The 10,776-nt window shown below is 63.9% G+C and overlaps 1 protein-coding gene across 3 annotated transcripts; it reads right to left on the bottom strand.

The window, feature by feature from the left end:
• Positions 1-134: 134 nt before the first annotated feature.
• On the bottom strand, positions 135-5,855 carry SPEF1 (sperm flagellar 1). Of its 3 annotated transcripts, none has more exons than XM_074588956.1 (7): positions 5,644-5,855; positions 5,379-5,490; positions 5,066-5,201; positions 3,899-3,947; positions 3,568-3,631; positions 3,186-3,297; positions 135-1,979 (listed from the first exon to the last, which is right to left on the bottom strand). In XM_074588956.1, the coding sequence occupies exons 1-7, from the start codon at positions 5,750-5,752 to the stop codon at positions 1,872-1,874; spliced, it is 690 nt and encodes a 229-aa protein (XP_074445057.1). In that variant the 5' UTR covers positions 5,753-5,855; the 3' UTR covers positions 135-1,871. The 3 variants fall into 3 exon arrangements, with proteins under 3 accessions (XP_074445057.1, XP_074445056.1, XP_074445058.1); XM_074588955.1 differs by having other exon boundaries at positions 1,051-1,979; positions 5,045-5,201; positions 5,644-5,774; XM_074588957.1 differs by having other exon boundaries at positions 1,504-1,979; positions 5,045-5,196; positions 5,644-5,771.
• Positions 5,856-10,776: the final 4,921 nt, after the last annotated feature.

Below are 10,776 nucleotides of genomic sequence, written 5' to 3'. Positions count from 1 at the left end.
CACCGCTTCCCGAGCGGCCCCCGCGGGGGTAGGCTCGTCTCCAAGGGGCGGGACTGTCGCTAGGGGGCGGGGCGAAAGGCTGGGGCAGCCAATGGGGGGCGGGCGCGCACGGCTGCGGGACGCCGGGGCAGGCGGTGGGGTGCGCGGCGCCGCGCAGGGGGGCACCCGGCCGGTCCCCCCCGCTCCCCGGGCGATGCGGTTGCCATGGCAACCTGTCATTTCCTGACAATGTTTTGCTGCTCAGACTTCAATCTCCGAGCCCGGCCCGAGCTGCGGGACACGGGGGGAGGATGGAGGGCGGCCGGGCACCGAGCTGGGGCCCGGGCACGGTGGCTGGGCCGGGCTGGCTCATCCCATCCCATCCCATCCCATCCCATCCCATCCCCTGGAGACAACCCTGAGACTCCGGACAGCCTGGCCCGGCAGAGCTCCCAGGCTCTGGCTGTCACCATGCGAGGCTACGTGTCCCTTCGCCCGGTGGGACAGAGCACGGGGAAGGGCCACGTCTCCCTGAGGGGACGGCGAGGCACCAGCAGGGATGGCGGGAGCCGGCTGTCAGGGGCGTTGAGAGTGGGAAAGGCAGCTGGGACGCGTCCCTGCCAGGAAAACACTGACAGTTCCCTTCCAAAGAGCACGTCCACCCGCCTGGGAATGATGTAGAGTGAAGCAGCGGGCCCCCCCATGTGGGGCAAGAGCCATCCCTGTGGGGGAGCGGGGTCAGGGCTTGCTCAGCCCCAATGAGCCAGCAGGGCTGGATCTCACATGCAGTGCCAGCAGGGACACAGGGACAGGGAACACAGCACACCCCAGGGGTTAAGCTGACCCCCCCACAGCTCGTCCTGCAGTCCCTCAGCAGCCCTGGCTTTAGCCATGGCCTCCAGATGCCAGAACACTTAAAACTGTGGGGCTTCATTCCCAGGGAGCTGCTGGAGCCCCAGCTGTGTCCTTGCCTCCAGCACGTGTGACACCGTGCACAGCTCGGCCCCCCGGGAAGGGACATGCAGACCCCGGCTCGCCCCTCTGCTGGGACACACCACACACCCACACATTGGGAAAAAACCTGTTTTTTACCCTAAGAAGGCCGCAGGTGACCCCGATGCAGTGACGATTGTGCCTAGAGCCACCCCCAGGCATCTTCCCACAACTGGGGATGTCCCCCGTGGGAGAAAAGCGGAGGAACAGGGGGTATCACCAGGTACCCCCACCCCACGGCTGGGCTGCCCACGCGGTTGGCGTGTGGCAGCACTAGGCTGAGACCTGGGGCTGCTGCCCAGCCACACAGCGAGCAGGTCTGTGTGCCGTGGCACGGATTTTCTCAGAGATTACAGAAACAAACAGCTTTGAGTAAGGGATTAAATCCCAGCCTCCGCTAGCGCACGTCTCCCCCAGCCCGGCCAGCCCAGCGGCATCCCCACGCTGCCCACCACCCTCCGATGCTGGACCAGCTGGGAAATAAATACCCCCAGGCAGGGGCAGGTTGGATCCCCGCAGCGACTCAGCCTTGCAGGGAGGTCTCCAAGCGATGACCTGGCTTTTTAATTACCAACATGCAAGGGGGAACCGTCAGCAGGCGCTGGCAGGAGGGCTGAGCGGAGCCCATGGCGTAGCAATGCTGCTGCCACGCTGCCCGCCGGCGGCCATGGGGGGATCCCAAGGGTGGGCACAGGGTCCCTGCTTCTGCATCTGCATTTTCCACCTCTGGCTTTTGTCCTTGAGAGTCCATCCTGGGGACTGTGGCAACTGGGAGGCACCGGGATGGCTCTTCCAGCTCAGGAGGAGCTCCCACGGGTGGGAGAGGTGGGGCAGGCAGTGGAGAGGGGTGGGGGAGAGGGCAGCCTGGGCAAGGGGCTACCAGGCAGGCGAGGGTCCGCTCACCGCTGCGGGCACTGGGCTTCCTGCAGGCGCCGGCTGAGGTCGTCTATCCGCACATTCTTGAGGTGCAGCAGCTGCTCCAGCCTCCCTACCTTCAGCTGCAGGATCTGAGCAGAAACCCCGACACCCCCTCAGTTTGGTTTTGGGGGGCAGGAGGCACATCCATCCACCCCAGGTAGGCTCGGGGGGGGGCGGGGCCTGCCTGACACCCAGCAGACAAGGACAGGGGACACGGGGCTGACAGTGAACTCAGGGCCAGGCTGGTGTGGCTGGTGGACTCACTGAACAGCATCAGCCATCTTTAACCGCAGGGGAAACTGAGGCAGGTGAGCACCACTGCCAGATTTCGGGTCTCTATTTCTGCTCCCACAACCTGCATCAAGCAAACACTCCCCCAAAACGTGACCCAGGAGTCCCAGCTCCCCACCAGGACTTGGTGACAACTCTTCACACCTGAGACACCCCACAGCATTCCTTCCCCTCTTTCAAAATTTCACATCTTAGGAGATGTTTTCCAGCAGAAAAGCCCTGGTTTTAGGCAAGACAGAGCCATTTCCCTGGCTTGGTGCTGAATGAAGCTCTGTTTCCAAAATCACCCACTGCCCAAGGTTGAACAAGACATGCCTGGAGCCTGGTCTGCAGCCCCGGGACATGCAGAGGGTCTGTGCAGCTGTGATGCCCACTCTGCATCGCCCTCGTTACTGCGGGCTCGAAGGACTGACCAGAAAGCATAAGGATCGGGAACATTTGGGAATCACGGATTGACGTGACTGACATGGGTGTGTGCCACAGAGATTGAGGGCACAGCCAGAAGGGAAGGATTGAAAGAGAAAGCTGTTTGCCCCGGGAGATCTGCAGGCAGAGGCTTTACAAGGGCTTTTACTGGATAAACGTCAGCAAAACACCTTCTGCTGCAGAAGGAGAAGAGGGCTGCGGGGACTGAACCACGTCTTCGGGCCACGCTGAGCTATCGCTGCCTGTCTGGCCTGGTTTGACCAGACCTTTGTCCTTTAAGCCCAGCACGGTACCCAGGAGCCCAGCACTGCTGTGGAGCAGCCAGAGGAGCACCTGAGACAGACTCTGGCCGGCTGGACCACGGCAAAGCCACCACCAGGCTGGCCCACGCCCAAGGGTGCCACCAGAGCTGGGTACAGAGACAGCAGCAGCCCAGGAGGTTGACAGCACCGAGCAAACACCTCTTTGGGCTGTTGCATACACCACCATCGCAGGATGGCCGGGGAAGCGAAGGGAATCTGTCCCTCAGTGCTGCCACAGGGACAGTGCTTGGCTGGGGTGACAGAGGGTGGGCTCACCTGGATGGTCTCCTGTGCCAGGAGCAGGGCCTGCTCCCTCTCTGCCAGCTGCTGGCGGACAGCCGTGTCCCCTGGGGAAGCCTGGGCACAGCCGTGGTAGCTCTTCATCACCCTGGACCAGGAAAGGAAATGTCGGGACGATAACTGACCCCTCCTGCAGCATTGCTGACAGGCCACGGAGCTGGTACAGGCCATGGGGCTCACACACACACCCAGCTCCTCCACATCCTGCCCCACACACCACTGCCCTTGTGGCACAGGGCTCCCCTGAACCTCGCAGGGACCCCCAGAGCCCCATCCCTCTAGAAGCCCCCAGGATGGGCACATCACCAGCACTCAACACATGCCTGCAGTGTCCCTGCACAGCACCAGCAGCCCTTACCCTGCAGCCCTGGGAGACTCCTGGGCGTAGCTTCCTCCCATGCCGCCCTTTGCCTTTGAGTAGCCTGCAAAACACAGCAGTTAGCGCATGATCTGCTCAAACAGTTCTGCCGACCCCACCCGCTCCCCCAAGGACACCCCCTTCCAGCGGTGTCTCGTATCCCCCCAGGCCTGGCTCATTATTTGGGTGCCCCACCACGAGGCAGGGCTGTGTATGCCCCCTGCCCCCCTCCAGGGACTAGAAAGGTCATGGTTTGGGGTTTGAACCCAGGGAGCCCATAGCACAGCTGGGATGGGACCCTCCTTTCTGATGGGCGATACACTGACCCTACCCGTCTCCAGGTAGCTGACTTCTTCCAGAGCTGCCCGTACACCCTGCTCCTGCACAGAGAGGAAGGAAAACACACATCACGCCTGGCCACGAGCCATGGGTGTCCCCGTGGGTGAGCTCACGAACAGCCCCTGTGCAGCAAGGGAGCCTGGCCGCACCCCAGTGTTGGAAGAAGAGGGGACAGGGTTACCCCAGCCTGCCTGGCTCCTCATGCCACCAGTCTCTGAGCAGTGCTGGGGCTTGAGGCTCTGGGGAGTTCCAGCCTGGGGGTTTGCTCCCACAGCAGTGGGAGAGGCCAGTTAAAAGCAGGGGGCTCCCAGGGTGGCTTTGGTGCTGGCTGCTTGGGAGTTATGGCCTGAAGGCAAGGCTGGGATCCATCTGCCTGAATTCCTGCCTGCTTCACAGCCACAGCCCTTCCCGAAGCAAATTCCTCCTCTGACCTGAGCACCTGAGTTGCTGGCAGAGACAGCCCAGCCTGCTCTAGCTCCACAGGTTCATTATCCTCCTCTCACATCGCAAGGACCGTGACAGTCATGGGCTGAGGGTTTGCCCAGGGCAGGAGAGGAGGCAGCTACTGCTGCCAGCCCTGTCCTGGAGCTGCGTGCTCAGCACATGCCGCCAAGCCCCATGCAACACCCGACACCCTCCCTGCTCCTCTTCAAGGGCGTCACACGAGCAGGGAGCACAGTGAGGAGGGACCGGTGATGGGCAGTGGGGAAGGAATGTGATGGAGACCACATCCCCTCTCCTCCCCAACTCACAGCCGCTCCTCCCGGGCTGCCGGGGCCAAGTCAAGGCTATGGATCGAGTGGGGCCACAGTGCTTCCCACGGCAGCGCACGGCTGCCATCTGTGGCTGCTTACTGAGACCGGCCCTGCCGCCTGCATTGCTTCCCAGTGGGGAGCTCCTCTGCCTCTGAGCACCCCTGGGAGATGGAAGCAGGATCCTCATGATGTGGAGACGGAGGTACTCAGGTGGATAGTGATGCCCACAAGGGTGCCTGGGGCACAGCTCAGCCCTGCTCTGATTATACTGACCTGTCTGTAGAGTGGCTACTTGCCCTCATTGCTCTCCAGCCCCTTAGACATAGTATCTACAACCAGGATGTGGCACACCGGGTGTCCCCTTTCCCCCAGGCCCCTCTGACCTGGCCTGGGCCAGGCACCACCTTGCTCTGCCTCTGCTTCTCATCGATCTTCTGCCGCAGCAGGAGCAGCACCTGCTCCACCGTGCCCGGCCGGCACTGCACAACCTGCTGGATCACATCGTCTGGTACGGAGAAGTTCAGCTTACTCAGCACTTTCCTAAAAGAGGAGCCAAATGAGTACCCAGGAGGGCAGAGAGGCAGGCAACCTCCTGCCCGCAGCACCCTCAGCTGGGTCCCGGCTGGCCTGGTCCCCAGCCAGGACAAGTGGGGACACTCTGCGGGGCAGCACAGTGCTCCCAGTGTGGGGGAGCAGGGCTGCCGCCCAACCCGGTACCTGTTGAGATGGCCCCAGTTAGCGAGTTTCTGCGGCGTGGAACTGGCAGGCACGTAGCTGTGCAGCTGCACCATGGCAGGGAAGAAGAACTTGACCACCTCGGCTGCCAGCACTGGGGAGGAGAGGAGGACAGGGGCTGGGGGCGGCGGGCACCCCGGGACCTCTCCCACCGGGCCCACACGGCCCAGGGGCCACCCCGGCCAAGGCCCATCCCTAGGCCCGACCTCCCACCCCAGGCCCATCCCGCCGTGTCCCCCCGTCCCACCCCCGTCGCTGAAGTCTCGGGCGACGTTCCTGCGTGGCCGGGAAAGCGGCACGGCATCCAGCCAGCGGTAGAGGGTCCGCAGCTCGCCCTCCGCCCCGTCGCCCGCCATGCGGCGTCCCACCACCCCCGGGCCGCGCCGCGTCCCGCCGCCATGGCAACGGCCCCGCGGGGCATGCTGGGAGCGCGGCCGTCGCCTGGCAACGGGCGGCCCGGAGGGCGCGGGGGGGGCGGCGAACGAGGGGGAGGCCCGGGGGGGGAATGGGGGGCTCCGAGCAATGGGGGGGGGGCCTGGGCAAGGGGAGGTGTCCTTAGTGATGGGGGTCTGGGGGGATCTGAGCAAGGGGAGGGGGCTGGGGGTGCAGGACCAGGGTGAGGGAGTCTGTGAGCAATGGCGGGGGGGTGTCCAGGGCCACGGTGAGGAGGGCCCTGAGCAATGGGGAGGCCCTGGGGGGCCACATGCAACGTGGAGGCCCTGGGGGTGCTAAGACCACAGCAAAGTGGTCCCTGAGCAAGGGGTGGGGAGCAGGACCAGGTCAAGGGTTGGGGGGCACAAGCAATGGGGAAGGCCAGAGACAGCCCTGGCACCCACCAGCGAGGAAGACCCCGAGCAAGGGGGGTCTCCGCTCTGGGAAGGTGCAGGGAGGAGGATCCCAAGATGGTCCGATGGTGGACCCCAATGTGGCAGGTGGCCCCAGCTGCCAACCTCCCAGGCTAAAGATCAGCTCGAGGTGGTGCTCTTGGCAATGGGCACCCCGAGCCTGTGTCCAAGGTCTGCCATCCCCTCCTGGGGGCAGCCGCTGGGGGGGCGCTTCCCAGGAGTGGACACTATAGCTGGGACGGACATCTTAGCTGGGGTGGACATAGAATCATAGAGTCATAGAATATCTCAAGTTGGAAGGGACCCATAAGGATCATCAAGCCTAACTCCGTGCTCCTTGCAGGACTACCTAAAACTAAGTGATGTGACTAAGAGTGTTGTCCAGACACTCCTTGAATGCTGACAGGGTTGGTGCCATGACCACTTCCCTGGGGAGCCTGTTCTAGGGACCAAGCACCCACTCACTCAGTGAAGAACCTTTTCCTAACATCTTAGCTGGGACAGACATCTTTGCTAGGACAGGCATATTAGCTGGGTTGGACATCTTATCTGGGATGGGCACCATAGGTGGGATGGACACTGTAGCTGGACATCGTAGCTGGGAAGGACATCTTAGCTGGGATGGACACCTTAGCAGGGATGGACTGTTCCCTGGGACGGACCATTCCCTGGGATGGGCACCACAGCTGGGACTGGACATCTTGTCTGGGTCGGACATCTTATCTGGATCAGACATCTTATCTGGAATGGGCACTATAGGTGGGATGGACATCTTAGCTGGGGTGGACATCTCAGCTGGGACAGACACTTGGCCCAAATACCATCTCTCCCTGGCATAGGGCTACCAGTAGAACCAACCACGTTTGTGTGTAGGTAGCCAGGACTCCCTGGTCGCCCTGGTGGTAGTCCACAAGCCTGGCTCCCTCCAAGGTCCGCACGTGGCTCCAGGCTCCCAGCCATGGATCCTGGCAGCCAGGCTGCAGGCTCCCGCTGGGCAAAGCCAAGCAGAGGAGCCGGCTGAAAGTGCGACACGAACCAAGCCGGGACGTGCGGGGTTGGTGCCGTGGCTTGTCACCCTGTGGGGCTGCTCGGCTGTCCCGGCACACGGGCAGGGATGGGCAGATTATGGTGCTGAGGGCTGTGATACCAGGGACGAGTGAGACGCTGGGCACAGCGATAAGCCCCATTCGTGGCTTGGTCCCCAGTGAGGTGGGACGGGGACAGCATGGGGACGGCTCCCGCTGATGGGGCGGTTTATCTGCTGCTACCGCCTGCTCGGTCCCTGCTGCTCCCTTGCTACGGCAGGGCCTGGACACGGGAGCTCCGTCTCTGCCACCAGCAGCCCTGCAGGATGCGTGCCTCAGTTTCCCTGCCCCACACCTCTTCTGGCCACAGCAGCTGCGAGAGAGGGGGGGCTAATGGGGTTTCACTCATGGTTTGGTACTCGCTGAAGATAAAAGTGGCCTGAAAGGGTTTATTTTTGGTCAAACCAGAACCAAATTCGGCGTATTGAACCAGAACCACCCCCTCCACGACAGGGCAGGGTTCATCACAGCAGCCACCGTCCCCAGGCCCTGAGTCGCAGGAACGGGCAGCAGCCGCAGCCTCCCCTGGGTGCGCGGAGCAGAAAGCAGCAAAACAGGAAGGGGGGGGACGGAGACGCCCCTTTGCCCCCCCCCGCAGCTTCCTCCCCATCACTGCCAAGGATGCTTTGGGGTGGGGAGGTTTTGCTCGGGGAGCCCCAGGATCCTCCAGCCGCAACTTCCGAAACTGCAGCCTCGCCCAGAGCCTCCGCCGTGGCCGTGCGTCCCGGATGTGCCAGCAAAGCCACTTCCAGTGCCACCACCACTGCCAGCCCCTCGGCATCTTGCTGCCGCCATCCTCTTCCTCCTCCTAACTCTGCCCCTCTAGCTCATCAAACTCTGAAGTCTTTGAAATCTCTCAAATCCTGTATTTTGGTGCTGAGGCACCCCACAGCCCCGCACGCCCCGCGGCTCGGGAGGCGGGTGACCCCCCCCCCCACTTGCCATAATCCTCACCGCCTCTCCAAGCTGGGGCTGGTGGCTTTGTAATGCCCACGGTCACACCAGCCACGTCGGTGCACGTGCTGCCCGCAAGCTGCCACGCAGGAGCTTGGGGACCACCGGGGACTACAGGGACCACAGGATGCTCCATCCCTCAATGACAGGGCGCCAGCAGAGAGGGAGCCACAGGCTGGTACCCTCCTCCTGCATCCCCTGCCGTCATGCCACGCCATGCTATGCCACGCCACGTGTGGGGCCGAGGCCGACCCTGCCCCACAGATCCCCTGGAGCCAGCGCCGAGGAGCTGGCACTGATACATGGCTTCCTGCTTCTCTGCATCATCCCAGCCCCGGTGCCAGCACCAAGAGCACCGGGGTTCTGCCATGGCCACCCCATGCACGGCAGCGAGGGCCCCCCATGAAAAACCAGCCACAGCTATAAAGAATTTGGGAAAAAAAACAGTTGGATGGGCACGCTTTGCCTTTTGGGGCAGAAAACAGGTTTTCCATGTCCAGGCAAATGCTCTTGAGGAAGATATTGGCATTTTTGGTGCATATTCCTGCCCAGATCACTCAGGTTGTGAAGGAAACTAGAGGGAAAGGGGATGCTGTGGGATTATTTCCTGAAGTGTGGGGGTGTGTTGTCCCCCAGGTGAGGGTCCTACATTGCGGCAGTCCAGGCTGGGTGAGGGGCTCGGGGAGGTGGTGGGACACCCGCAGCTGCCCAGTGGGGTGGGACGCCGTGGGGCTGCGGGGCAGGGGGGTCCAGCCCCACCTCGAGCCAGCCCTGCCGCTGCCAACAGCCCCCCACCCCGCCCTCGTTAATTAGAGTAATCTTTATGGCAGCTCTTGCTGTGCAGCCATTAAAGCGAGCCAGCCTCCTCCAGCCCCTGAAGCCCCTCCTGCACCATCCCCCCCCTCCCCCCCCCCTGCCCCCAGCCCCCAGCCCCCAGCCCAACCTCGGGTGGCTGGAAGCAATTAAAGCCCTTGGTGGCCAGGGAGGGCGTTCCACAGCCGCCCAGCTGGGGGGCTGGGGACCCCCCCCAGAGCTGCCTGTCCTCCTCCCTGGGGCACCCCGGGGTGCTGCAGCCCTGCTCCCCACACCCCGGGGACCCCCAGCCCACAGCAACACTGATCCCCAGCCCCGCTGCTGTACTGGGATGTGCTGGGACGTGCCCGGCATCCCTGGGCCGGTGGGATGCGGGACCCCCGTGCCCTGCACTTGCTCCAGGAGAGCAGAATCTGGCCACTACGGGGGTGTCATGGCAGCCAGTGGGGTCAAACGCTCCCCCAGCTGCTCCCTCCCCTGCCCTGCCCCAGCTGAGGAGGGGTCTCCACCCCGGCCACCCCCTCCTCTTTTCTTTTCCCCTCTGAAAGGAAAGAATGGGGCCGGGGACAATGGATGACAGGCCAGGACGGCCACCCAGGCCGCAGCCGTCCGGCACATTCCTGCCTGGCTTTCCATCAGAAAGCCCCCAGACAGGCTGGAGACCCCCTCCCCAGGCAGACAGACGGATGGAGGGGGGTACCGGGCTGGGGGACAGGGCAGCAGGTTTGGGTTTCAAGCCTGGTGACATGGCACGTGGCTTTGGCATGGGAGGAGTGGGGGGGCACCCAGCCAGGACCCCGGGGGTACAGTGGGGTGAGGGGGCAGTGGCAGCCCCGGTACCCCCAGCCTGGGGTGCGCTCCGCGTGGGAAGGGGTATTTTGACTTTCCGGCTTCTTCCCTCGGGCTCGGGGCAGAGGGGTACAGCCTGGCCCCCTTCCCTTCCCAATGCGGGGCTGGCCCCCAGTATGACCCCAGCTCGCACTGGGGCTGAGCCCAGTGCCTGCTCTGGGCCATGGGGCTGGCATGTGGCTGGGGGCCGGGGGGGGGCCAGGAGGGTCCCGTGTCCGAACACCGGGACCCCCCAGGGCTGCACCACCACCCAGGGACACTGATCCATGCCTGTCCTCGCAGACCCACCACTCACCCTCCCCAGCCGTGCCCCCCGCCATGCAGTCCCCCCCAGCCACGTGTACCCCCAGCCAGGCACCTCTCCATGTCCCCTCCCAGTCATGCCCCCCCACACACCCCCAGCCATACAGCCCTCCATGTCCCCACAAGCCATGCTCCCCTCCATGTTCCCCCTGCCACGCATCCTCCTCCCCTCCCACCCCAGCCACGCATCCCTCCCGTGTTTCCCCCCCGCCAAGTCATACAGCACTCTGTGTCCCCCCAGCCACGTCCCCCTCCATGTCCCCCCAGCCACACACCCCTCCATACTCCCCTCCCCAGCCACCTCCCCCTCCATGTGCCACCAACCACGCACCCCTCCACACTCCCCCCAGCCATGTGCCCCTCCACGTCTCCCAGCCATGTCCCCCTGTCCCCCCCCATGCCCCCACCCCCATGCCCCCCCGGCCATGCCTCCCCCCACGTACACTGGCCATGCACCCCCACTGTGCCCTTCCCCCAACTTTGGCACATCAAGCCCCCACCATGTCCCCCCGCCCCCTTCCCCGGCTCTGC

This window comes from Larus michahellis, chromosome 5 (genome assembly GCF_964199755.1).
Source record: "Larus michahellis chromosome 5, bLarMic1.1, whole genome shotgun sequence".
NCBI lineage: Eukaryota > Metazoa > Chordata > Aves > Charadriiformes > Laridae > Larus > Larus michahellis.
The sequence above is the reverse complement of the archived record's forward strand: the minus strand, read 5'-3'. Positions and strand labels throughout refer to the sequence as shown.

Coding starts and splice junctions, on each gene's coding strand:
- SPEF1 (XM_074588955.1), bottom strand. CDS start 5,752: ATGGCGGGCGACGGGGCGGAGGGCGAGCTGCGGACCCTCTACCGCTGG. Junction 5,491..5,643: donor CCGAGACTTCAGCGACGGGG/GTGGGACGGGGG, acceptor TCTCCTCCCCAG/TGCTGGCAGCCGAGGTGGTC. Junction 5,202..5,378: donor AACTGGGGCCATCTCAACAG/GTACCGGGTTGG, acceptor CTCCTCTTTTAG/GAAAGTGCTGAGTAAGCTGA.